Raw genomic sequence first — 23,695 nt, forward strand, 5'->3', positions numbered from 1 at the left:
GAATTTTCAACCAATCTTGAGTTTTTGGTCAGTTCAGCATCTGAGCTAATCCAGCTATTCTGTCTCGTTGTCTTTTTAATGGGAATAAAATCTATCTCAAAGTTTTCCCGCTGAAAGTCACGACTTTGTTTTCTGTTGAAGATCCGATTCTGAGCAGTGTCTGCCCAAAGGTGACTCGTGGTGCTTACAGTCTGATTTCGTTCCCCTCTTTGAATTTTTTGGCCGATTTCCATTTCCCAGGGCCCATTCCACCTCCACCAGCTGCGTTATGGGGACCGCAGTGTCCTCCACGGCACCGGCTCTCGGCTCGGTGGGTGCTTCCCACCGTGGCACCAAATGGTTGGGGATGGGGGGGGACCTCTGGGGGCCTCCTGGTCTTGCCCCCTGCCCAAGCAGGTTGCCCAGGAGGCTTTTGATGGTTTTGGTGGAATAAACGATGCTGTAGCCTCTTGTTGTGACATTTCTCTTCTCCTTTCCAGTGCTGAGCCATCCGGGATGCTGCAGAGGAAGCATTTGCAGCCGGCTGGAGCAGCAGCGGACGTCCACCTGCAGGTAAAAGGAAAAGGGACTGTCCTTGTGTGCCTGGTCCTCAAGGAAAAGGAAGATGGAGCCCGCCTTTGCCAGATGCCGTGCAGGATGGGTGCGCGCCCTGGGACAGTGCTGGCAGCTGTGGCCCCAGAAGATGACACCTGGATTCATGAGTTCCTGTGCACGGATTGCGGCTGGGCAGGATTACCAAAACCATGGCTGACGGATGCCCTCAGCTATGGGAGCAGAGAAGAAAACAGGACGGGGCCACTCTGGAGCCCTTGCATGAGCACTGGGGATGGGTCTGGGGCAAACGTTGCCTCCTGTGGCTGTGTGGCAGCTCCAGATGACTCTTGCGAGCACAGCTCCTTGCGTCCAGCTGAGGATTGTCTTCAGCGACAGCTTAAATCCGCAGCCAGCCCCAGCTCGGAGCTGGCTGGAAGCTCCCCAAATCACTGCTCTAAGGGGGCCCGGCTCGCCGAGAGCCTCGAGCAGCGAGAGGAGCCTGCAGCAGCCCCAGCTCCTGGTGGCCACCACCAAAGCCTCTGAGCACGAGGAGGTGCCTGGAGCATCTCCATTCACCCTTGCACCCAAGACAGCCCCAGACTCGGGAGGCATTTCCATTCCACGCGCAAAATTGTTTAAACACTTGGCTTTCGAAGAACAAATTCGGAAACAGGCTAGGGCACAACGCCTCCGCAGCAGCACCCCGGAGGACCGGCCACGACGCTTTAATTGATGGCATCCTGATAGCGTGTCGCACGGCCGTGCGAGCTCCGGAACTGAGGGGATTAGGGTGTCGCCGAAAACGTGCGGGGCCGTAATTTGAAAAGAGGCAAAACGGGGCTTTTTTTAGAAAGGCCGTTCCAAAAAACTGGTTTTCTGCAAGGAACGTCTGGATCGCATGCGGCCTCGCTCTCCCCAACTCCGGGAGCAGGCTGCAGACAAACAACTTCTTGAATTAGATTTCATGGGAAATTAAAGGCATGAAGAGACCTGTCACAAGAATTAAAGTCTGAACCGGAGCCAGACAGCTTCAAACAGATGTTGGTCTTCAGCAGGAGAATATTTCTTTGTTTTACTCGGCATTTTCCCATACGGAAAAGGAACATCTGTTCCGATGCTTTCGCCGTGCTCCTGAGCTGGGCTGGGCTGGGATTAGCCCTGCTGGAAGAGGAGCAAGTGGCCACCGCGGCCCAGGAGAGCCCTCGTGGCTCTGCTCCTCCTGCAGACGAGGAGGAGACGAGGAGGAGATCGGTTACACTCTGCTCTGTGCTCAGACAAGCACGCTGAAGCAGCCTCTCCTGTTAAACCTCTTCTGTTAAACCTCTCCTGGTTTAACCTCTCCTGGTTTAATCGGGCTGCTCGGGGAATCCGCACGTTCGTCATGCAGCGATGGGGCTGGGTGAAGACGTGAGATAAAATGTTCAAAAAATGCAAAAGGTTTTTCATCCTCCTGGAGGCGCTTCAATGACAAGAATTCTGGGGTTCAGCTAGGGCAAAAAGGCTGGCGTATTTCGGTTATGGCTGCTGTGGCAAAGGCATCCGTAGTCCCCTTCCTCTTTTTGGGACAACTTTTAGGCTGCATTTCTGCCGATGCCTAACGCGTCCTCCGAGCTGGGAGCCGAGATCCAGCTGAGCACAGGGGCCGGGCAGCGCTCCCGCGCTATTTCCCCGTTAAGAGAATTCACTTACTGAACTTGTGACAAAAACAAAACAAAACCCAAGTTTGGGGCCAAAGATTCCTGATTTCTTTCCCTTCGTTACCCCGAGAACACAAGGCATCCACCGCTCCACACCTCTTCGCAGGCTGCTTTTTCATAGGACACATCCCAACTGCATCGGACAACTGTGTCCCCGTGACGGTGACCCCGTCGCTGTCCCGGTTTTGGCTCCGCATGCCACTGAGCCACCAGGCGCTGGATGAGGGCAGCGCGTCCCTCCCGTCCCCTCGCCACCACGGTGACGTTTCTCCCTGGGCTCACTGCAGCCATTGTGTCTTCCTGCTGGGAGCTGGTGAACGCCTCGTCGAGAGCTTGGGAGCAAACTTCTCGGAGAGCTCTGGTGAGCGCGGGGAGCATCTGGGAGCCAGCTTGGTGCTTTCCCTGCTTTTTTTTTTAATATTTATTTTATTTCGGGAAGCGGGGTTACTTCTGTCACCTCCGCCCGCTTGCCTAATTGCAGCCATCTTGATCCAGCGGCCCCCAGCCCCCTCTCCCGACGTAGCTCTGGCTATTCACTAATTGAAATGCCTAATGAGGTCCCAGGGGTCTCCTGCAGAGATGGAGCTAATTAGGAGCTCCGCCGCGAACCCGGCGAGCAGCAGCAAACGAAGCAAAGGCTTCCTCGAGCCTGCTCCTCACGAGGGGCCGGGGGGGGCACACCAGATGTCCCATTTCCCCGCTCTGCACCGGGGCAAGGCCGGCGCTCCGCGGGCTCCGGGCTCCTGCCAAAGCAGCTGGTGCAGAGGCGGTGGCTACACTTAATACATTTTAATTAGCATCGTTAAATTCTTCCATTTGCTAATTGTTTCTCCTTTTGGTCCTTTATCCTGACCGGATCAGCCCTCAGGGGAGGGGGCGCGGACACTTGTGGCAAGGTGAGGGCATTGTCAGCGCCGGGCACCGCGATGTCGCCGGGCCTGGGGACTGCTTGGTGCCCAAGGGCAGGACGGATCCGCACGTCCTGGCGGCTCTCGGCCTCTTGGCTCTTCCCTGGAAAGTGGGAAGCAGCTCTGGGAAGCAGCTGGGTGGGACGCAAGGGGAATTTCCTCCTCCTGCTTTGCAGCGGACGGCGATAGCGGCCCTCAGCCCTCCTCTTCCTCTGTGGCCTTGCAGTCTTCCTCGCTGCGTGGGGCCGGGCACGCTCGCCATCCTTTTTATCTTGTTTTAGTCAAGAAAAGGGTCGGAGGAAAGCGAGCCTGGTGCGAGCCACCCGGCGCTGCGCTGATGTCAGCCCCGCGCTCGGTATTTGGGCAGAATTCAGTTCCCAGATGCATTGTTGTAAATCCAGAGGAACTTGGCCTCGGTTCAGTTACTCTTGACTTCCAGGGGTGTGAGTGAAAGCCGAATTGGCTGGGCATGCGAAATAGCCTCGCTTGTCTGTTTTAAATCTCAACAAAAGCATCGGGCCAACTGTTCTTCTGTCTCCTTAGAAAGGCAGGCATGGGCAGAACCGAGCCGTTAGGATTATTGGAATGCATTGAATTGAATAGCGGGCTGAAAAAAAGAAAAAGAAAGAAAGAAAAATCAACCACATAATCCATCATGCTCCAAGGCCAAGTCAGGATTATTCCCCAAAGCATTAACGCTGCGCAGGACTCGTTTGGTTTGCATGTTGGATGATGCTGTGTTGTTTTCCTGTATTTCAGCATTAAACAGGGGAGGCTAACGAATTTGTGGCATCCTTGCGGTTCCTTCTGGAGACACGTGGGACTTGTTGCTGGTCGTTGAAGGTTCAGCAGCGCTCAGCGCCGCAGGAGGGTGCGTTACGGACGAGACGGCTCCGGGGACACCGAGGGAACACAGGGAAGCGCGCGCAGCCTGGCGCGGTCAGACACCTGAAGGCTCTTCTTGGCAAATCCGCTGGTCCAAAGGGGAAGGAGCGAGCTGACCGGGAGTGCAGCTGGGATTTGTGCCTATAAATCAAACTGCGGAGACTCGGGGGCACAACTCATGCGCCTGGAGGCCCGGTATCAGAAGTCGTGGTTTGGGGAGGGCAGGGAAAGCTGGGGTAAAACCTCACGAAGAACGATGCCACCTCTGCCCAATTCCCCTTGCTGAGGGACAGAGCCGAGCTCGCCGGATAGCAGCAAGGAACACGAGACCCAAGAACGTTTGGAACTCTTTATTTTACCAGAATCCCCCCAAAAAAGCCCCCAGACATCAGTGCCTGGCAGGAGACAACCCCAGAGCACCTCTGGACAGCCGAGGCGACGCGGGGCTGGAAGGCAGCGAGTGATGGCAGCGGCAGGACCACGGCACTGAGGGGGTGACGGCAGCGAGGGCCTCGGCTGTGGAACCGTCCCCGATTTGGGGCAATATCCTCGGAAACGCGGAGTGCCTGCCTGGAGGGTGCAACGGGGGGCGCAGCGAGCACACCCCAGGGGAAATACTGAAACGGAGAAGGGAGGCGCAGCGGGACGTGACCCGCCAGTTCCTGGGAGCCACGCGGGGCCCGGGCGCGGCCCCAAAACCGGCCGGGAGCGACCCCAAAACCGGCCGCTTTGGCCCCAAAACGCCGCTTCCGGCCGGGCTGGAGCGCGCCCTGCTGAGGCCCGCGGGGTGATAAGCCCCGCCCACCCCGACCGAGCCCCGCCCCCGCCCCACAAAGCCACGCCCATCGCTCTCCCCACCAACAAGCCCCGCCCACACCCCCATAGCCCCGCCCCTGTCATTAACCCCGCCCCTCCTCGCCAAGCCCCGCCCCGCGCGCGGCTCCTGGAGCTCCCTCTCGCCTTGCCCCCTTCTCGCGAGATCTTCTCCCGGAAGCGGCGCCGCCTGGCCGGAAGCGGAAGCGGGCCGGGTGCGCGGAGAGGGGCTGCCATGACGCTGTGGCTGCTGCTGCTGCTGCTGCTGCTCGGCGCCGGGACCGGGGCCGGGGGTGAGCGGGGGCGCTGGGACCGCGAGGGGGAGCCCGGGGGGGGCTGGGTCCCGCTGGGGTACGTGCAGCCTCTCGGCTTTTCGCCCCCCGGGGGGCTGAGGACGGGGCCTCGGGGCCGCCCGCCCCGGTTTGGGCCCTTTGGGCCGCCCCGTTCCGTCCCCTGGGCCGGGGCTGCCGCACGGGAGCTTCTTGCGTTGGCTGCGGGCGGTGACGGCGGTCTGTGTGCTTGTTGCAGGTGCGGGGCGGGGCACGGAGTTCTCCGAGGCCCGCAGCACCTCCGGGATCGCTGAGGGATCGCCGCCCGGTGCCCCTGAGCGGCTGGAAACCCGGCCCGGCGGGAGCCACGGCCTGCCCGGCGGGAACCGAGCGTGGGGGGAGAGCTCGGAGTCGTTGGCAGCCCACAGCAGAAAGGTAAAACGGGATCAGGAGGCGGATAACGGGGACCAGAGCGATCCCCCGAGTGACGGAGGCAACAACGGGGAGCCGCAGAGCAGCAGCACCCAGCACCAGGGCAACGACAACCTCAGTGACGAAGGTCGCCGGCAGCATGGCAGCAGCACTGGTGGGCAACCCCAGAACGATGTCAACAGCAACAGTCTCAACGGCAAAGATGAAAAAGAAGGCAAAAAAGAGCAAAGTGGCGTCAGCAACACCGAGACACAGAAGAAAACCCAGCAGGGTGGCGGCAGCGATGGTCATGGCAGCAACGGGGAAGAAAACAACACCGAGCAGGACAAGAACAAGCAGGTAGACAGCACCCAGCAGCAAGGCAGCAACGGGCAGGGAAGTAACGACCAGCAGCAAGGCAGCAACGGGCAGGGAAGTAACGACCAGCAGCAAGGCAGCAACGGGCAGGGAAGTAACGACCAGCAGCAAGGCAGCAACGGGCAGGGAAGTAACGACCAGCAGCAAGGCAGCAACGGGCAGGGAAGTAACGACCAGCAGCAAGGCAGCAACGGGCAGGGAAGTAACGACCAGCAGCAAGGCAGCAACGGGCAGGGAAGTAACGACCAGCAGCAAGGCAGCAACACGAAGCGAAACGGTGGCCAGCAGCAAGACAACGGGGGGGAGAACAGCAACCAGCAGCAAGACAGCAGCAGCCAGGGAAATGGCGGCCAGCAGCAAGACAACAACAGGCAGAACAGTGGCGGGCAGCAAAATGGTGACCACCAGGAAGACAGAAACAAGCAGCAAAATGATGCCCAGCGGCAGGACAGCAAGCAGGAAAACAAGGACCAGCAGCACGACAGCAGGCTGGAAAAGGGTGACCACCAGCAAGACAGCAACAGGCAGGAAAACAGCAAAAATGAGCAAGGCAGCAGCAGGCAGCAAACTGGCAACCACCAGGAAGGGAGCAACATGAAGGAAAATGGAAGCCAGCAGCACACCGACGGGCAGGAAAGCAGCGACACCAGCAAGCAGGGCACCGGCCGGAGCAGCACCAACAAGCAAGGCAGCAGCCAGGGCGCTCAGACGGGCTCAGAGAGAGAGAAAAACCCGTCGTCGCAGTCGTCTGTACCCCTTCGTGACAATGAAGGCTCTCCAGACAGCGGGGAGCTCCAAGAGGAAGAGGATGGGGGTAGGAACGGCAACGGGGGCTCCTCGGTTAGTAAGGGGAGAGAGAAGAGCATCCCCGCTGTTCCCAGGGAGCAGTCGGAGAACAGCCACTTCTTTGCCTATCTGGTGACCACGGCCATCGTTGTCGCTGCCCTGTACGTCGCCTACCACAACAAGCGCAAGGTGAGCGCCTCTGCTTCTCGCCCGGACCGCGCCTTGTGGGCTGGGAGCTTCCTGCCAGGCTGTCTGGGACGTGCTCGGCTGCAGCCCTTTCCCCTCTGCTGCTCTGGTTTTTCTCTTTGGTTTCCTGCCAAAGCCTCCCCTTCGCTGAGCGGCGTGGGTTAATGTCGATCTGAGCCCCGGCCTCAGCAGCTCTGGGGTGAACAGAGGGGTGTTGTGGCGCGTTTTGGGGGCGAGTTTGGGTGTTGTGGCGCGTTTTGGGGATGAACAGAGGGGGTGTTGTGACGAGGAAGGTGGGTCTCCATGGAAATCGGGCGGCCTCAGCTCTGGCGGTTATTTTCAGCTCCGAGAAATGGAGCTGCGAGAGGAGGAAAGGAAACGACGTGTGAAGTTACCCCGTGCCTCTCACTGACGAGGAGTTTTCTGTAGCAGGTTGCAAAGGACTTGTCTTTAAATAGCAGCGCACGGAGGGACGCAGCTCAGAGGGCAGAGCTGTTGTCCTCTGCTGCTTTTTCCCTCCTGCAAAGCTATTTTTGAGGTGGGGAAAAGAGAACAGCTTCTTACTGTTCTCTGCCTGCTAGGCAAAGCTCCTCGTTGCCTGCTTTCAATCTTAGCTGCTTCTAAATTATGACACTTGTTTGTTTCGAGTGCTTTTTCAAATGAAATACGGGCTTTAGACGGAGGTAAGTGGAGCTTGTCCTTGGCTGAGCAGAAGTTCGGCTCTGTTCGAAGTGAGAAGAAGGTATTTGGTTGTTACTGACCTGCCCGCGTTGTCCCTGCCTCTCTCTGTCTCCAAAGATCATCGCTTTTGCTCTGGAAGGGAAAAGATCGAAAGGTGGTCGACGGCCCAAATCTGGCGATTACCAGAGACTGGATCAAAAGGTAAGGCCTGCATAATTTGCCGGCTCAAACCTCCCCGTTTCACCTCCCCAGGGTGTGGGGAAGTTGTTTGCCCTGCCCGGAATTTCCTGACTCGCCCCTGGGGCGCAGTCAGGTGGCCGGGCGGTTGGAAAGGGCTCGGCTTTTGTTTGAAAGTTCCTCAGAGAGGTTCAGCCCTCTGAAGCCCTGGTGCTTTCTCAGGGTAATTGCTTAAACCTCTCGTTTTGCTTTTCCAGATCTAGATTCCTCCTCAGGTGTCGAATGGAACAAGGATGCCCGGCGCTGGAATCCTGGGACCCCACCGACTGCCCTGCTGTAGCACTCTGAATCGTAGCTTTGCTGTCGTCTTCGGACTTCAGAGAACAGGAAGGAGAAATGCTTCTAGTTCTGCACCTGCACCTTGGTAACGTTAAACCTCTCGCTTCCTTAAAATGCATTTCTCCTGCCCCAGCTGCCTGAAGGTGAGCTGCTTTTCTGCCCGGGCGTCCAGGCTCTTGTCTGTGGCCCGCGAAAAGCCAGCTCCCGGCACCTGGCAGAACTCCTGTGTCCGAATGAAGTGGAATCGGCCATCTACTGTACTGACGTCTGCTCTTGAAAAAAAGTCTGCCTGCGAAATGAGCCATCGGATTGTCTCCTCTGAGTCCTAGAGCTGCCTTCGGAACCAGCACAGAGATCTCTTCCTCTGTCCTTTCTATTTGGATGCTAAGGTTCGGAGCGAGGCTGATTGCACTAGCTTGGAAATCATCCGCCACGGACCCTGATTTGATTTTCCTGCTTTCTTTCTCCCTGCGATGAAGAAAATGTCAGTCTGACATCGAGGCTTCTCTGTAACGCGCTTCTTGGGAAGTGCTGGAGCTTGTCCCTGGCCCTTTTGCTGTAGCCTAAACTTCCTCTGCCTGCCTCGTGGAGGTTGCGCTCCGCGCGGGTCGTTCCCTCGCGGTCCCCGCGGCTCGGGTGCTTGCACTGACGGTGGCGTTCGGTTGGATGCTGTGAAGGGGCCGCTCGGGCTTACAGAGCCCTGTGCCAAAGCGCTGCGGTGAAGCTGTGGCAGACTCGAGAGACCGATTTTCCTCCCTGCCGTAGGATGTCGCCGTGTGGTAGCGCGAGGTGTGCGGTAATCCGGCGGCGTTTGGGATGAGCGGAACTTGCAGTCCTTCAGTCCCCTTCCTCAGAAACGCGGCGCTGAGGCCCGTGAGCGTTCAGCGCTCTTCTCTGCGGCGCTGAGCCAGCCTCTGTGCCGATCGTGGGGCTCGCTGTGCCCGAGTCCTTGGGTCTGTTCCCGCTGAAGAAGCGCGGCTCCGAGACCGCTGCGGGGTGAGGAAGCTGCCGGTCCTGGGACTGCACGTACGTGGGCGCATCGCGGCGTGCTGAGCACCTCGTGGCTCACAGCACCGCCTCCGAAGCCGTCGCAGCCCACGGCGGGGCGCGCTGCCTCCACGTGGCTCCTGCGTGGAGGCATCTCCCGAGCCGGGTGCCCTGCCCGTGGGAGGGATCGTGGCTGCTCACGCGCCTCTGCCAGCCCCTGCTTTGAGAAGTTTTGTGTCGCTGAATGCACACACGGCCAGCTGCTCGGCGCCGAGCTGGTTGCCTCGGTATCGCTGTGGAGCACTTAAACCAGGGCCCGGGACGTACCGGTTGTATTTCAGGCTGCAAAACGTGTTGATTGCTGGGTTAGAGCTGTGACGCTGTTCTTATTTTTGTAGTTCTACTCCAAAGATGTTTGTTTGAGACAGGGCATTTTGGGAGGGCGCGCAAAGTGCCTGCCAGCTTGTTATTTTGTGCTTTTTTTTTTTTTCCTTTCCCCGATGTGGGCAGACAAAAGAAAGGCATGACGCATCTGGTGTTCTTCACACGGGTAAGCTTCCACGCCCGAAGCTCTTGCCGACCGTACGTGAGTCATCCCCTTGCCGACTGACTGCACAGGAAGAATCCTGTCCCCGCGCGAGCCGCCGAGCTCGGGGGCCGATTTCCCTTCCGCTGGCCGCAGGAGCGCCTCGCGGCGCGAGGCCTGCCCTCCTGCAGCCTCCCGAGGCTGCGGACAAACGGGGATCTGCCTGCGGTCGCTAAAGATGGTCACGTTGACAGGGGCCTGGTTTCCTTGCCTGGAGATGAAAGCTGCAGCTCTATTCTGTTTTTCTTGTGGCTCATTCCTCTTGTAAGAGGGGAGAGGGGGGGCTACGTGCACAGCTTGACCTGCTTAAGAGAAAGATCCTTTTTTTTGTTTTTCTTTTTCTTTTTTCCCTAGCTGTCAGCCAGCACAAAGGGAGAGTGGGAGAAAGTCCCTCTCGACTTTAAATAGCTCCCAAGGTTTTCGTAGCAAACTTCTGATGCTAAAAGTACTTGCAGAAGCTATTTTGGTGAGCGGGAGTGTGAGGTGGGGGGAAGAGAAAGGAAAACAAGTCTGGGAACGTAACCCTGGAGGGACATGCGCTGTCTGGGAGGGGTGGGAGCTCGCGCAACAAGGCGTCGCTGTTTCAGAGATGCCGGCTGCGAAGTCGGGCGCGCTGTCGGGCGGCCGGTGTACGGACAGGATGCGGGGTGGGAGGTGGGGGCTTCTGTCTAGTGCCAGCGGGGGGAAACCATCTGCCAAGACGTGAAATACCGCGTGCGTCTGAGCTGCTCCTTCCTGAAGTTTTAGAGTTTGTGCTGTGCTCCTGCTTTGTCCTGTTTTTTAAAAAAACAAACATTGAAGAATAGTTTACAAAGGCGTTTTTACAACCTGCTTGCTTTTATATCCCACGAGCTTTTTCAGATGTCTTTCAGTCCTCTGTCACTCCGAGTTCTGGTGGAAATCCCACCCCCGTTGAGAGCACTGGGCTGTTGGTAGCAAGCTGAAGCTTCTGATAGCAGGGCCGCTGTACCTCAGGCGTCTCAGGCGGTGTTCCGCTGTCAGGTTGTGCCGAGCAGAGCAGCACGAGCTTTTTACCAGGTTGCCGAGATCAAACCTCACGTCTCTGCCGGAGCCGTCGCCTTGCTTGGTGGCTCTGGCAAAGCAGGAAGGCGCCGAGAGGCCGAGCCAGCACCGAGGGCAGGAGCCTCGGCCGGCAGAGCTCGTGTGGCAGCGGGGGACTCGCAGCTCAGCCTCCTCCTGCCCAGCAGCTCCCAGGTGCCCTCGGTTCCTGGCAGCAGCCTCCGTAACCCAACGGCGTGAAACCTCTGGGGATGACTTCTGTTGATTTCTGTTTTGTTTCGTTTTTTTTAAATGGGATTTGAATTTATGCAATGTGTTTCGAACTGGTCAAGGTGCGTGAAACCTTTTCCCTTTGGACACGAGATGTTTTCGAATGGATGGTATCTGTCGGTACGTAATTTTTTGCCAAACGTTCCTGTTAGGCCAGCTGCCTTGCCAGTTTGAATCAGCAAATGGTTTGTTTTCTGCTGCAGTGCAACGCACCTTGCTTTGAAGGATCAGAATTTTTATATTTCTTTGTACTTTTTTCTGTGTGGTAAAGTCAATAAATGATTTAAAAAATACGCTGTTTTCACCTCTGGTTTTTTTTTTTTTTTTGTGCATGCGTTATTTGCCTGATCTATGAAACCTGGCAGCGACGGTGCAGGTTAGTTCCTCCTTTTGCAAAAAAAAAAAGAAAAAAAAAAAAAGCTTTAGAAAACCCACAACGTCTTTGAGCTGTGATTTATGTTCTAGGCTTTGTGGGGGAGCCTCGATTCGCACAGGTAAACTCAGACGGCGTGTCACCAAGCACCCTGCAGCCGGAAAGAGCCGAGACAGCCTTCAGCTGCCAGCCTGTGTGAGAAGTTTCCAGACGGTTTCACGATCGGCTTCGCGATCAGCAGGCACTTCCCTGCCTGCTGACTTGGTTCCCTCTTCGGGCTGCAGGCTGTGGGGTTAGCGAGGAGCTGAGGCTGCAGTAGCGATGCTTTCAGAGATTTGTCCTGCTGCATTCCCTCCTTCCCCCACAGGGAGGCTCCCTGAGCAGGACCCAGCGCAGCAGCTGAAACTGGGATGGACTGGGACGGACTGGGAAAGAGGGAGCCCAGGGAATCAGGGCCAGGCTGTGTGGGGTGCTGCTGGTGACCAGCCTGGAACGGGGAGAAGAAGCTGCCACCGGCCGGAGCTGCCGATGCTGAGGGCACCTCTGGGTAGTGCCTGCAGCTGCTTCCACATGGAAGAAACTTTCCCCTTTCCGCCACTTCTTCTCTAAAAGGAGAAAATCCGCCCTGCTACACTCGCCTCCGGCTTGGCTGACCCCGTGGTGTGTGCAAGGGACGGGCTGGAGGAAAAGGGAGGGCTGCTTTTTTTGCCTTTTTTTCCCCCCAGTTGACCCCATTGCTGAGAGAATTAAAAGAAAGGGTGAAAGCAGGGAATTAAAATAAAAATGCTGTTTGGTCGCGTGGTGGGCTGTCAGGTGGAGTGCCCTTCCACACCTTTCTGCGAGGAGATCAGTGCTGTTCTGCTGCATGTCTTCAGGGTGATATCCCAAAGGAATAAGGATTGTGCTCCTCCAACAACTCCTCAACCCCCTTGCTCAGTTCCAGCCTGATTTGGGGGTGCCATAAGGGCCTCAAAACTATTTTCTTCCTACAGGTAGAGGGAAGCAGCACCCTAGCAGGTCCCGCGACATGGGGACCCAGGCCCCAGGTGAGTGCTGAGCATGGGGTTGTTTCGGGGCAGCGGCACCGCATGCCCATGGAGGTCTCAAAGTCCAGGAGAGGGCAAAATGCTTAGCGAAACACAAATTATCTGCGAGCTGGGCAGGGCTCTGTTTACCGGAGCCCAGTTATGCGGGGCTAAGCTGAGAAATACCGATACAGCCAGGTTTTCTGCGAGAGGCCCTCGGGGTGGAGGCGGCGGAGTTAAGGAGTTAACGTGGGAGCACAAATCTGCTCAGCCCTGGGGCGCGGGTGGGGGCATCCCCTGCCTGCTGCAGTGCCTCAGACACCCAGGAACGTGCAGGAGGAGCAGGTCAAGCAAGCACCTCAGTCCCATGGGGTGTCCCAGCCCCCCCTGCACGCATCCCGTGCGGTGTCCCAGCCCACCCTGTGTGCAACCCGTGGAACAGGAGGCTTGCAAAGAGCCAGGTCTCGGTCATGAACTGAGCCCTGCCTTGAGCAAAGCTCCCAAATCCGCACCCCAACCCCCATCCCAAGTTAACCCCCCAGCCTGCAAGTCCCACTGAGCACCCTCATTTTTTAAAGCCTTGAACGAGAAGCAGCCTTATGAACAAACAGCTCGAGCCTGAGGTGATCTTTACACCGCAGCAGCAGTATTTTCATTGTGGGTAGGGCAGGTAAACATCAGCTTTTCCTTTTCCAGGAAGAAGTCCACGGCCCATGCAGGTTCACTGAGATAAGATAGAGTTTACAATGCTGGAGCTCCTCCGTGGGAGAAAGTTGGGGGCTGAGCAGGTCCAAGAGCCCCGCTGGAGCCATGCTGGGGCTCAGGGCTGCCGTCACGGGCTTCATTCGGGCAGTCCTGCTCTCAGACCCTGTTCCCTCCAACATGGGAAGGATCTGCCCCAGATCTTCCTGGTGCTACTCCCGCAGGCGGTTCTGGCACACCCCAGGTCACTTTCTCAGAGGGGTTTTCTGCTGGTTTTCCCACAACTTCCCCTTCCCCCCCCTCCCCCCACTATGTAGCCAGGGACTTCTTGCAGCCAGGCCGCCGCTCTTCCTCCTCCGGCCCTCCCTGCGCAGCCAGGCTGGGAAGGAGCCAGTGGCTCTCGGACATGGCCGAGAAGGGGAAGACCTCCCATGGCAGGTTGGTGACGAAGCAGGGCATCTGCTTGCAGCCCTCGTAGGTGCCCCGAGCCTGGAAGTGAAGGGCCACGTCTCCGTTAAGCCGGGTGGCCAGGCGGCTGAGGGCCAGGCTCCGCTCCTCCCCGTCCAGCGCCCTGAGCAGCGCCTGCAGGAAACTGGATCCCGAGGGGTTCAGGAAGGCCCCGTAGCCTGCAGAGGAAGGAGAGAGGTGTTGGACCCGGCCGTGTCTTCTCCAGGTTTTAGCTCACGAGGCTTTTCCTTACCCGGGCTGCAGGCAAACATGACGGCGGTGTTGGGAGGGATGCGGAGGTACTCCGAGAAGCTGCATGGCTCCGGCTGCCCGCCGTCAGTCTCCAAAAACACCCCCTGGTCCAGCGTGCCCCCCCGGCAGGCCTGTGGGCAGAACCACGGCTGTTGGCTTCCCTTGCTCTGCTCCCAGAGAGCTCCTGGGGTCTTCAGGGACCCCCCTGTGGACCTGCAGCACCCCCAGGAGAACTCTGCACCCTATCCCGCTCCCCAGGCCCCACATGGCTCCTCTCCAGGCTCTTCCCTCCTCATCCATCCAGGCCCGAGCTCAGCTTTGCTGAGCCTCCCTTCCCCATGAGCCGTGCTGCCTCCTCTCTTGCCTATGTGAGCCTGGTTCCCTTTGGGGCTCCAGGAATACACCCAGAGACCCCTGAGTCTGCTCGGAAAGCGCCAGCAGACTCCCCCTGGAGTGTAACGTTTTGTGTGTGGTTGCTGATTCCATGTGGTGCTTTGTTGCTTTCTTTCAGGGATGGGGTTTTGGGAAGGCTGGAGGAGGACCAGCACCGCTGAGCCCGCCCTGAGGACCCATCGCATCCCCTTGTGCAACAAAGCCCCAGCGGTAAATCCTCGCTTGGCCCCCGGAGCTGCCCACAAAGGAGCTGCGCTGAACGAGAGGTGGGTGAAGGCCACTGGGAGTCACGGTGATGCCAAGGGGACCAGCACGACACTGTGGTGTTAGCCCGAAGGGAGGACAGCCCTCGGGGCGAGGTGTCAGCGTGGGCCCGCACCGGTCCCCGGTTTTGCTGGCTTGGCTGTTGGAGTTGTCCTTGGTCGTCACCATGCCCTGCACGGTGCTGAGCCCTTTGACCAGAAGGAAGCGAGCACCGTGAGTAATTTACACTCGCTTTCAGTTGAAGATTTCTGTGTATCTGCGTATTTGAGCAGCAGAGCTGGTATCAGTCAAGGTTGCAGGTTGCTAGACTGTTTGTTTCCTCAGGGAGCTAGCCTAATCCTCCCTGAGCCGATCACTTACAGCTCCCAGTGCTGTCCTGCCAGGGCACGCTCCCATTCCCCAGGGAACCAGGTGTGGGGATTTTCCTCCGCACCACCAGGCCCCTCCTGCGCTTCTCCCAGCCCCACCACAGGAGGGGGGCACGGTGATGGAATTTGAAGGCAACTCTTACTGATTTATCCACACCCTGGTGGCATCTGGGGGGGATAGTGCAGTGAGTAAGGAGACCCCAAAATCAGCATGAAAAACAGAGGGGTGGTGGGTTGTGGGGGGGAGCTGGGGGGGTGAAGAAGAGACCAAGCTCGCACAGGGGTAGCAAAGTCCACAGTTAAACCAAATACATGCTAACAGCTTGTGTTTGTGCTAGTCTAACTGCAGAACCTTAGCAAAAAGGGATCAAATTATCACCAGCTGCTGCGTTACCTGGATAAAGAAGACTTTAGGTCTTTCAGCGAGCACCGGGCAATTCTGCGGTGACAAAATCCGGAAGATCCGGGTCAGCTTAAGAGGCTTGCAGTCAGAGCCGAATACGGCCCCCTCCTCCCCGTGGCTGGAGATGATGCTCACGAAGAAATCCCCATGCTCGCAGCTGCACTCTGTGGGGGCACAGCCGAACCTAAGCTCTGCCATCCATGGCCACGATTTGGGGTCTCTGAACAGCTCCCAGTGTGCTGGGGACTCCCCTGCCTATCCAAATCTGAGCCCCCGTGGTGGGGTGACCCTAAAGGGCCTGGGTCTGGCTGTGGGGTGAGTCCCCAGCTGCTGCTGAGTAGCGACTCGGCTGTCACAGGGTGCTCAGACCAAGCTGGGCAGAGGCAGAGGTGGGAAGCGGGAGCTGGCTGGGCTTTGGGGAGCGCGACGGTGCCGCAGGGGCGCGTACCTTGCTGGTAAAGGTCTTCCATCTCTTTGGCCGTCCTGTTGTGCATCAGCTTCACCTCGTAGTTGAGTTCTGAGAGCGCGTTCGAAAGCTTCTCTGCTTCCCTCTTGGCTCCTCTCCGGGCCCCGAGCGCCTCATCGCTGGCACTGCTGCAGAAATCGGTGTTGACGATGATGAGAGCCCGGCTTTGCCTTGCCTGCGCCATGCTGGGGCGTCCCCTCGGGCACGTTAGTGGCATCTAAACCCCCACAGCCCCAGCGGGGAGCTCAGGCTGGCGGTGAGCCCCGAGTGCTCCTTCGACTCAGCACCAGCATGGGCTGAAGGAGGAGGGCAAGGCAGGAGCAGTGCCCTGTCACCTGCCAGATGTCACCTGGGCATGAGTCACTGGGGCAGGAGATGGCCACAGTTTGCCACTGGGCTTGGTGAGCACTGTTCAGCCTGTGCCACGCAGGGAGGGGGAAAAAAAAAAAAAAAAAGAGGATTTTGGTCCAAGGGGGTCATTGGCAAGGGCAGGGGGATGTTCACCTGCACCTCCCTGCATGGGATGGGGAAAAGAGGGCTGGAGAGAAGTCCCTGTGGTGTGGGAACTCCTTCCCCTGCTTTTCCCACGTGGCGGTCACTTTGCCCTCACACCAGTCCCCCCAAATCCGTCTGGTTCCTGCTCCCTAGCAGGCTGCCGGAAAACTGCCCCCTCCAGCTCCCCCGTGGGCTCCCAGCAGGACTTTAACTGCGGGATGAAGCCCACGAAGCCGGGCTGCTCAGCCGGCACGGCTCTAGCTAACCCTGCTGGCACTGGGAGGCACTCGCCAGCTGGGCACCACGCGCTGGGGGCACCCATTTGTGGTGCCCCGTTATTTTATTGTCCCTGTAAGCAGGCCGTGCTGGTGCAGGACAGCCCCTAGCGATGGGGTTTGGCCCCCTCCTTAGGAGCACAGCTCTCTCCTTCCCCAGCTTGCCCAGGCTGGTGGGAAGCCCTGAGAGCCCACCACTGTCCTTGCTCTCTGCCACCCAGCTGGGGGGATCTGAGCTAAGAGGTTTGGAGAGCAGGGATGTCTCTGCTCAGCCCTTTCTGCGTCCCATGGGGGATGCAAGCAGGCCCCTCAAGCCACCCTAACCCCAGCGCTGCTGCTCCCACATCACGGGGCACTGATGGCATCACAAGGCTTTTTTATTTAGTCTCACATGCTTCCCTTCCCAGCACCGCGGCGGTCGGAAAGGGCTTTGAGTGTGTGCCCAAGCTTCTCCCGGCCAGCAGACAGGCCGGGCTTTTTGCTATTTCTACAGGAGTGGGGATTGGCACCATCACACATCTCAGGTGATGAGCAGCGCCGACTTCTGCAGCATCACTGGACCGAGGGCTGTGTGATTGCAGAGCGTGCGACACCGCTGCAGCAAGGCACATCGTGGGACACCCCATAGAGCTGGAGAGCACTGCGTGCCATGGCTCCTCAGTAACCTTAAATCCAGCTTTAATCAATCCATTTGGCGTGCAACAACGCCTGCTCTGCTGACCCACTGAACTCTGCTGACAGCAAGCAGCCGCAAGGCTGCAGGACGAGGGCTGCAGCCAGGAGCGGGCTCCTTCACGGGGAGAGCCTCGCTGAGCCTCCTGTGCCTTCATTAACACGCAGTGACGGGGCTTGCCCTGGCTTGGGACGATTTGCCCTCGCTTCGATGCAGCCATCATCCACCCAGGGACTGACAGCAAATGGGTCTGATGCTGCCTGGGCAGGTTTGTGCAGGGTGCTGCTGGTGGAAGCTGCTGGGCTCTGCCTTCTGGCACACCCCATTTTTTGGGAGTGCTGCAACTTTGCTCCCGGCCAACGCTGCCCGTGTCAGCTCTTGGTGTCCCCAGTGCTGGGAAAAGGGATTTGCCCTTCAAAAGGGCAGCCAGGACCGGGTGGTGGTGTGCGTTGTGGTGGAAGGAGGCGTGCTCCAGCTGGACAGGACCTGAGGCAAGCCGACCAGATTCGGCAACAGCTTCCTCCTGGCCTTCCATCCTTCGGAGCTGTGTGCGAGGAGGATGCGCTACCTATGCCAAAGCCACCACTGAGCTGTGGTGCGGGGGTGATTTGCTGGGCTGGGAGGGGAAGGGGGCACTGGTGGGACGCTGGGCCTCAATCTCTCTTCTTGTAGTCGTTGGTGGTGGCCCGTGTGCGCTTCCTCAGCCTTAACGCGTCCAGGTGGACGTTGCGGTTGAGGACGGCGCTGGCACAGAAGAGGGCTCCGTGCAGGGCTCCCATGAAGCCGCACATGAAGACATCCTGCCCTAGAAGAGAGCAGGAACGGGCTTCATCCTGCCCAGTGGAACCAAACCAGCAGGGCAGCCATGTCCCGGAGCTGGGGGGCGCCCAGCCCTTTCCTCCTGCATCGCAGCGGCGATGCGCTTCAGTGCGTGCCAGCAGCTCTCACGGCACCCCACGGCACGGAGGTGGCTCGTCCCCTCGTGCCGTTGGGGGACTGAAGATTTTTGTCCTCCCACCCCAATTCCCTGGGGACGTCCTCACCCGAGGACAGGGGCTGTGGTACCTGTCAGGTAGAGGTTGGGGACAGCCGTCTGTGGCCGCATGGTGGCTATGGCTTCGGCTTGCGTGCGGGCGATGTCGTGGTCGATGCCGTAGATCTCCCCCTGGGGGCTGGCGATGTAGTGCTGGTTGGTGAGGGGCGACCCTCCAGAGATGTACTCGATCTGCAGGGCACAAGGGCAGGCACGATGGCGAAGGGGGTCTGGTGCCCCCAGACATGGGGCATGGTCTGGGACAAGGCTCCCTGCAGCCCCTGGGTGGTGTTCGTGGCCAAGTTTGGGCACAGCGTGGTCCCGGAGGACAGCAGCCAGCCCCCTTGCACCATGCGTGGTCAGGAGGCTGCTGAACAGGCTGGTGCGACCCAGGACCCAGCAGACCCAGATGGGACACAGGAAAGGAGCTGGAGGACCCGTGAAGCCCTTGTTTCCTCACCTTGTCCTCAATATTGGGGTAGAGTTTGAAGACAACCTCCATGACGGCGTCCACAAAGGTCTTCTTCAGGTCCTCGTAAGCATCTCCCCGTTTGTTGACCTGCTCGTCCTTCCACTCCTCAAACCACTCGTATTTGGCAAAGGTCACGATGGCCAGTGTGGATTTACCTGCAGCGGGACAAGGCTGGCCTGTGTCCCTCTGCCCCCTCGATGCCACCACTTCGCTGCCACCAACCCAGCCCCCCCATAATCCCATGAACATCTGGGACGTGTCCAGGTAGCTGTGGTCGCACATCCTTGGTGTAGTCACCAAATGGAGCCCCTCCTCCCTTTCCCCTCGTCACAGAGCAAGCTGCTCAGCACCTTCTGGCTGCGCCGGAGACCCTCAGACCCCTCCCTGAACAAAGCCAATTCGCACCCCCCTTATTTCCAAACCCCCAGGGCATTATTTGGCTGCTTTAGGGGAAACTCTCCTCATCCGCAGTCGGCAAATGAACCAAAACCCAGCGAGAGGTTTCGAGTCGCTTCCCAGCTTCAGCCTTCACCTGGGTGCCTCGTTTCCCACGTGGGGTCCTTGGCCGAGGGGCAGGTGACAAACAGGAACGGGATGCTCTTGGCGGCTTCGTCTCTGGATGAAGTCAGGTACCGCTTCATTCTGCAGAGAAACACAGGGGTTGGGGCCAGGTTCATGCAAACCTTTCTGCGAACACCTGCCAGAGCCGAATCACCACGCAGCGAGGATCTGCCAAGAGCATTCTGAGCATTTTCCGAGCTACCACCCAGGAATTTATCTCCCTATGCTCAGCGAAGCACGTCGGAGATGAGGGCGAACGTACATTTCATCCAGGTTATTTCCTGGGTAGACGAAGTAGTTCGTGGCTTCCAGCCCCAGCTCTTGGCTCGAGCCAGTAAGACCTACGAAAACGCTGAAACTCGCCTCGCCGTGTTTCACCATGCCAAGCTGGGACTGGATCTCTGCAATATGGGGGAAAGAAGTGGAAAATTAGTATTTTCCTGGCTGCTCAGCTACGGGGAAGTGGCAGCTTCTCCTTTGCTAGAGGAAGCCCCTCTCAGATCTGTGTTGCTCCCCTTGATTGTGTCGGCTTGCAAAAGTGATGTCCTCCTGTCCCCGAGGGGCAGGAAGGCAGCTGGCAGCTGTACAGACGGTGGCAGAGCCGTTGTGTCCTACTGGAGAGGTCTTAGGGTAACCTTGGCATGAGCTTTCGGTGCATTTAACTACTTTTTGTGACTCAGCTGTGTTCCCGCTCTGCAAACACTGAACACTTGTTCAATATCGTTGTCTAGAAAGCTCCCACCGAGACAGCAGGGAATTTTGTGGCAGCGCTAAGCTCATCTTGGAGCAGGAGTTTCACCAGCTTTCACAAGCTCCTGGGCACTGTGCCACGTTTTTTGCAGCAAGCAAGCAGCAATGCCAGCTCCAGCAAGCCAATTTAGCCTTGATAAAGCCCCTGCAAAGGGACTCGGATCACCGCTGGGTTTTGCTGGTGCCTAGCAAAGAATTACAAAGCTGCTTCCTGATGTGGACGCTCTGGCTGACAGGGGATTACTGCGCTAATCCCAATCAAACCCAGCACTGGAGGCAGCAGCTCTCGGCCCGCCCCGCAAGGCTGCTCCCGTCGCATTTTACCAGGCAGAGCCCGCGCCTCCGCCGGCAGGAGCCGTTCATAGGTGTTAAATAATCCAGCGTCTGAAATGATGGTGGGAGCGAAGATGTTCACCAGATCCTGCCCCTTCTTGACACTCACGCCTGGAGGGGAGAGGCAAGGAGGGGAAAAAAGCTCTGGTTAAAAGCACCGGCGGGGGAAGCTGCGTGTCCCGTCCCGTCCTGTCCCATCGCTCACCGCAGGCTCTGCCCTGGGAATCCAGCAGGATGCTCTGCACCGGCGCCCTGCCCAGCACGTTGCCCCCGGCCCTCTGGATGATGGGGATGGTGTGAAAGGCAATTTCCCCAGACCCCCCTTTGGGGTACCAGGCGCCGTAGAGGTAGTGGTTCACCAGGATGCTGTGCATGGAGAAGCTGGCCTTCGAGGGGGGCACGCCTGGAAAAAGGGCGAGCATAAGGAGCATTTTCCCGGAGCCGGGCAGCAGGAAGGTTCAGGGCAGGAGGGCTGTGCCAAGGCCACAGCGTGGAGGCAAGCAGGAGGTTAGCGCAGGATGGCTGCTCCCTCGCGTTCAGGATTCCTGCTGGGAAGCCGAAGGATGCAGGGGAAAAGCCACAGCCCTGGGGACGAAGGCAAGCAGGGGACAGCGGGCAGGGACGCACTGTGACAGCACTGAGGATGGCACCGAGGGCTCCGAGCGGTTCGGCAGCAGCGACGCGATGCGAAGCCAAGCGCGGGGAGCTGGGATATGTCCGGCATGCATCCAAAAAGCAAAGCAGAGCAGGATTTGGGGGGGGTTAGTTTTGTTATAAAGGATCTAACTTCACCCCTACAGGGTGTCCGAGCCTCGCGGCGCCGTACCGTAGGTGGGGAAGATGTAGCTGAAGATGGCGCGGAGCTCTGCGTTGGCAGTGAGGCTGTCGACCACATCCTTCAGGCTGCGCGAAGCCATCCGGCAGAAGGGGCTGAGCCAGGGCAGCAGCCCCGAGTGGCACAGCAGCCGGGCCAGCGGCAGGGGCAGCAGCTTCAGCATGCCCACGGCTTTCATCCCTCCGCTGATGCTCTGTGAGAGAGGGGGGCTGTCGCAGCGCGCCCCCGACCCCCCCCCCCCCCGTGCTGGGGGAGGCCGCCAGGGCTGCAAACAACCAGGGGCTGGGCACGGAGTGGATTTTTCTCCTTTCTTTCACTGCTCACGCCCTGCTCTGAGCACATCCGGGGTGTCCTTAGATGGGTTAAAAGCTCCGTGCGCGATGCAGGGCTTTTGGAGTACAAAACGGAGATTTTGAGGTTTTTCTCCTGAAGTGTTTGGGACGGTGACGCTCTGCGCGGAGGCAGGTTGTGCAGCGCCACTGTGCTGTGTGGTCGCCAAAAAGCTGTCCCCAGGGCAGCAAAGGGGAAGAACTTCCTTTCCCCTGCGTGACCCCAGAGCGAGGAACCGGAGCCAAGCGTTCCAACCACAGCCCCGTGAGCGGAGGGAACGTGACCGAGCCCGTGCCCCCGGTACCTGCGTGAGCTGCTCGAACTCGTCGATGGCGGCCGTTTCTCTGGGGAAGCGCTCCCTCAAGCCATCGAAGTATTCCTTCCTCCCCGTGAGGACGTGGTGCGCCCTGCTGCGCTTGGGCTCCCCCAGCACCACGGCATCGTAGGCGGCCGGCATGGGGACCCACTCGAGCTGCCCCTCCGTCAGCTGGTCCACGATGAAGCGCATCATGCACCTCTCGTGCATCTCCCCCACGTAGTGGATCCCTGCAAGAAGCCACGGCGGGGCATTTGTGGGGGGATTTGGGGTTTATTCTGTTTATTTTGGGGTTTATTCTCCTCGCACCGCATTCCTGTGAAATTCCCGGCTCCTCCGGGCTTGGCAGGGTGCCCACAGCCTCCCGCTGCTGGGGCAGAGTTCATGTTCAAAAGGAAATCCAAGTGCTAACGCTGCATTTTGAGGTGGTTTTTCAGGAACTTTGGTACACATTGATACAAACTTCCCCTCCTCGCCACGCTGCTGTCAATAATTAATCCTGGGCATGCTGCAAGATGCACGGAGCTCGACTTTGTCTCGCTGGAAGAAGCGTGCCGCGGGGACCTGCCCATACTGGGGGTGCCACAGGGATGTGGCTGTGTCACAGCGACGGGGCATGTCGCGATAGCAGCGTCGTGACGGCAGCACCGTGGCCGTGCTCTCTTTCAGCAGGGGAATTTTTGGTCAGGGCAGGTCTACAAGACGCCACCACTCGTCCCAGCAAAGTGCTGGGTGCGTGCTGGGGATGACACTGCGTCCCCGGTTCCCTGCGTGGGGGCAGCGTCCCCGGGTTCCCCCCCCAAGGGCTTTGGGTCCTGGGCTGGTTCCCACCCCGTACGAGCATCTCCCTCTCCGCACCCGCGCTTACCAGTGTCGAACTCGAAGCCCTTCTCACTGAAGGTGTGGCAGCAGCCCCCCAGCTTGCCATGCTGCTCCAGCACCAGCACCCGCCGGCCGGCCTTGGCCAGCAGCACGGCCGCCGCCAGGCCCCCGATGCCGCTGCCGATGACGATGGCATCCAGCCCCGCGGGGACTTTGTCTGCCGAGAAAACTGCGGGAGCGGCGTCCTCAGCGGGGGCTCCCGAAATCTCAATGGGGGGGATGCCACAGGGATGGGGCACTCGGGGGGGGGGCAATAGGGGCCCTGAGGATGGAGGTCCCGGGGATGGGGGTCCCGGGACATCCCGAGGATGGTGCACCTGGGGGATGGGGGTCCCAGGGGATGGGGGTCCTGCGGCATCCCGGGCACGGGACACCCGGGTGATGGGGGTCCCAGGGCATCCCAGGGACAGGAGTCGTGGGGAATGGGGGTCCCGGGACATCCCACGGATGGGGGTCCCAAGGGATGGGGGTCCCGGGACATCCCGGGGACAGCGGTCCTGGGGGTCCCGCGGTCTGGGGGTCCCGGGGCATCCCGGGGACTGGGCGCCTGGCAGATGGGGGTCCCGAGACATCCCAGGGATGGGGATCCCGGGGTCTGGAGGTCCCGGGACATCCCGGGGCTGTGGGTCCCGGGTGCTGGGGGTCCGGACTTATCCCGGGACGCCCCGGGGAGCACGGCGACGGGGCGCCGACCCCTACCTGCCTTCAGCACCGCCCTCCGGGCAGCCTTGTCGGTGACCAGCGGGGCCGGCGGGCGCCGGGCGTCAGCGGCGAAGGGGTTGGGGCCGCGGGGCCAGCCCCAGCGGAGCAGGGCGAAGAAGAGGACGAGGCCGAGGCCGAAGGCGAGCAGCGCGAACGGCCCCATGGCGCGGCTCCCGTCTGCGGCGTGCCACCGCCGGCACCGCGAACCCGCCGCGCCAAGCCCAAGCCCCGCCCACTCCCGCCCAAGCCCCGCCCATTCCCGCTCAAACCCCGCCCACTCTCGCCCCGAATCCCGCCCGCTCCCGCCCAAGCCACGCCTACTCCCACTCGAGTCCCGCCCACGCCGCCGGAGCCCCGCCCACGTCCCCGCCCCCCGCCCACGCCCACCCTCCGGCCCTTCCCGCCCCCCTCCCTCCCC

At 59.5% G+C, this 23,695-nt stretch overlaps 3 protein-coding genes and 1 long non-coding RNA gene across 10 annotated transcripts; 2 read left to right on the forward strand and 2 right to left on the reverse strand.

Moving 5' to 3' along the window:
* Positions 1–313: 313 nt before the first annotated feature.
* On the forward strand, positions 314–11,220 carry TGOLN2 (trans-golgi network protein 2). Of its 6 annotated transcripts, XM_040538218.1 has the most exons (8): positions 317–2,592; positions 3,899–5,130; positions 5,366–6,266; positions 6,351–6,369; positions 6,403–6,539; positions 6,570–6,870; positions 7,666–7,749; positions 7,983–11,220. In XM_040538218.1, the coding sequence occupies exons 2-8, from the start codon at positions 5,073–5,075 to the stop codon at positions 7,986–7,988; spliced, it is 1,506 nt and encodes a 501-aa protein (XP_040394152.1). In that variant the 5' UTR covers positions 317–2,592; positions 3,899–5,072; the 3' UTR covers positions 7,989–11,220. The 6 variants fall into 6 exon arrangements, with proteins under 6 accessions (XP_040394147.1, XP_040394151.1, XP_040394152.1 ...); XM_040538217.1 differs by having other exon boundaries at positions 316–2,592; positions 6,351–6,539; XM_040538216.1 differs by having other exon boundaries at positions 346–2,592; positions 5,366–6,369.
* Positions 11,221–13,336: 2,116 nt separating this feature from the next.
* On the reverse strand, positions 13,337–16,659 carry LOC121060508 (caspase-7-like). Its single transcript, XM_040538385.1, has 4 exons — positions 15,603–16,659; positions 15,146–15,318; positions 13,728–13,857; positions 13,337–13,653 (listed from the first exon to the last, which is right to left on the reverse strand). The coding sequence occupies exons 1-4, from the start codon at positions 15,835–15,837 to the stop codon at positions 13,337–13,339; spliced, it is 855 nt and encodes a 284-aa protein (XP_040394319.1). The 5' UTR covers positions 15,838–16,659.
* Positions 13,349–16,920, forward strand: LOC121060509. The gene is made up of 3 exons (XR_005814830.1): positions 13,349–13,465; positions 14,238–14,385; positions 16,798–16,920. It is a non-coding gene; the product is annotated as an uncharacterized LOC121060509 (long non-coding RNA).
* On the reverse strand, positions 16,752–23,526 carry RETSAT (retinol saturase). Of its 2 annotated transcripts, none has more exons than XM_040538383.1 (11): positions 23,275–23,526; positions 22,562–22,744; positions 21,682–21,923; positions 21,039–21,240; positions 20,418–20,615; positions 20,204–20,323; positions 19,392–19,530; positions 19,101–19,210; positions 18,557–18,723; positions 18,129–18,288; positions 16,752–17,868 (listed from the first exon to the last, which is right to left on the reverse strand). In XM_040538383.1, exons 1-11 carry the CDS (start codon positions 23,438–23,440, stop codon positions 17,717–17,719), a joined length of 1,839 nt encoding a protein of 612 aa, XP_040394317.1. In that variant the 5' UTR covers positions 23,441–23,526; the 3' UTR covers positions 16,752–17,716. The 2 variants fall into 2 exon arrangements, with proteins under 2 accessions (XP_040394317.1, XP_040394316.1); XM_040538382.1 differs by having other exon boundaries at positions 21,039–21,312.
* Positions 23,527–23,695: the final 169 nt, after the last annotated feature.

Source organism: Cygnus olor, chromosome 27 (assembly GCF_009769625.2).
Source record: "Cygnus olor isolate bCygOlo1 chromosome 27, bCygOlo1.pri.v2, whole genome shotgun sequence".
In the NCBI taxonomy this organism is placed as follows: domain Eukaryota; kingdom Metazoa; phylum Chordata; class Aves; order Anseriformes; family Anatidae; genus Cygnus; species Cygnus olor.

What these genes read in the sequence shown, in the direction of transcription:
- TGOLN2 (XM_040538213.1), top strand. Translation starts at nt 5,073, where the DNA reads ATGACGCTGTGGCTGCTGCTGCTGCTGCTGCTGCTCGGCGCCGGGACC. An exon ending in CGCCGGGACCGGGGCCGGGG is followed by an intron (nt 5,131 to 5,365) that starts GTGAGCGGGGGC and finishes TGCTTGTTGCAG; the next exon opens with GTGCGGGGCGGGGCACGGAG. An exon ending in CCTACCACAACAAGCGCAAG is followed by an intron (nt 6,871 to 7,665) that starts GTGAGCGCCTCT and finishes CTGTCTCCAAAG; the next exon opens with ATCATCGCTTTTGCTCTGGA.
- LOC121060508 (XM_040538385.1), bottom strand. Translation starts at nt 15,837, where the DNA reads ATGCCACTAACGTGCCCGAGGGGACGCCCCAGCATGGCGCAGGCAAGG. An exon ending in GGAAGACCTTTACCAGCAAG is followed by an intron (nt 15,319 to 15,602) that starts GTACGCGCCCCT and finishes GTGCCCCCACAG; the next exon opens with AGTGCAGCTGCGAGCATGGG. An exon ending in CTAAAGTCTTCTTTATCCAG is followed by an intron (nt 13,858 to 15,145) that starts GTAACGCAGCAG and finishes TTCTGCCCACAG; the next exon opens with GCCTGCCGGGGGGGCACGCT.
- RETSAT (XM_040538382.1), bottom strand. Translation starts at nt 23,440, where the DNA reads ATGGGGCCGTTCGCGCTGCTCGCCTTCGGCCTCGGCCTCGTCCTCTTC. An exon ending in GGGCTTCGAGTTCGACACTG is followed by an intron (nt 21,924 to 22,561) that starts GTAAGCGCGGGT and finishes GGCTTCTTGCAG; the next exon opens with GGATCCACTACGTGGGGGAG. An exon ending in GTGGGAAACGAGGCACCCAG is followed by an intron (nt 18,724 to 19,100) that starts GTGAAGGCTGAA and finishes GTCCCGCTGCAG; the next exon opens with GTAAATCCACACTGGCCATC.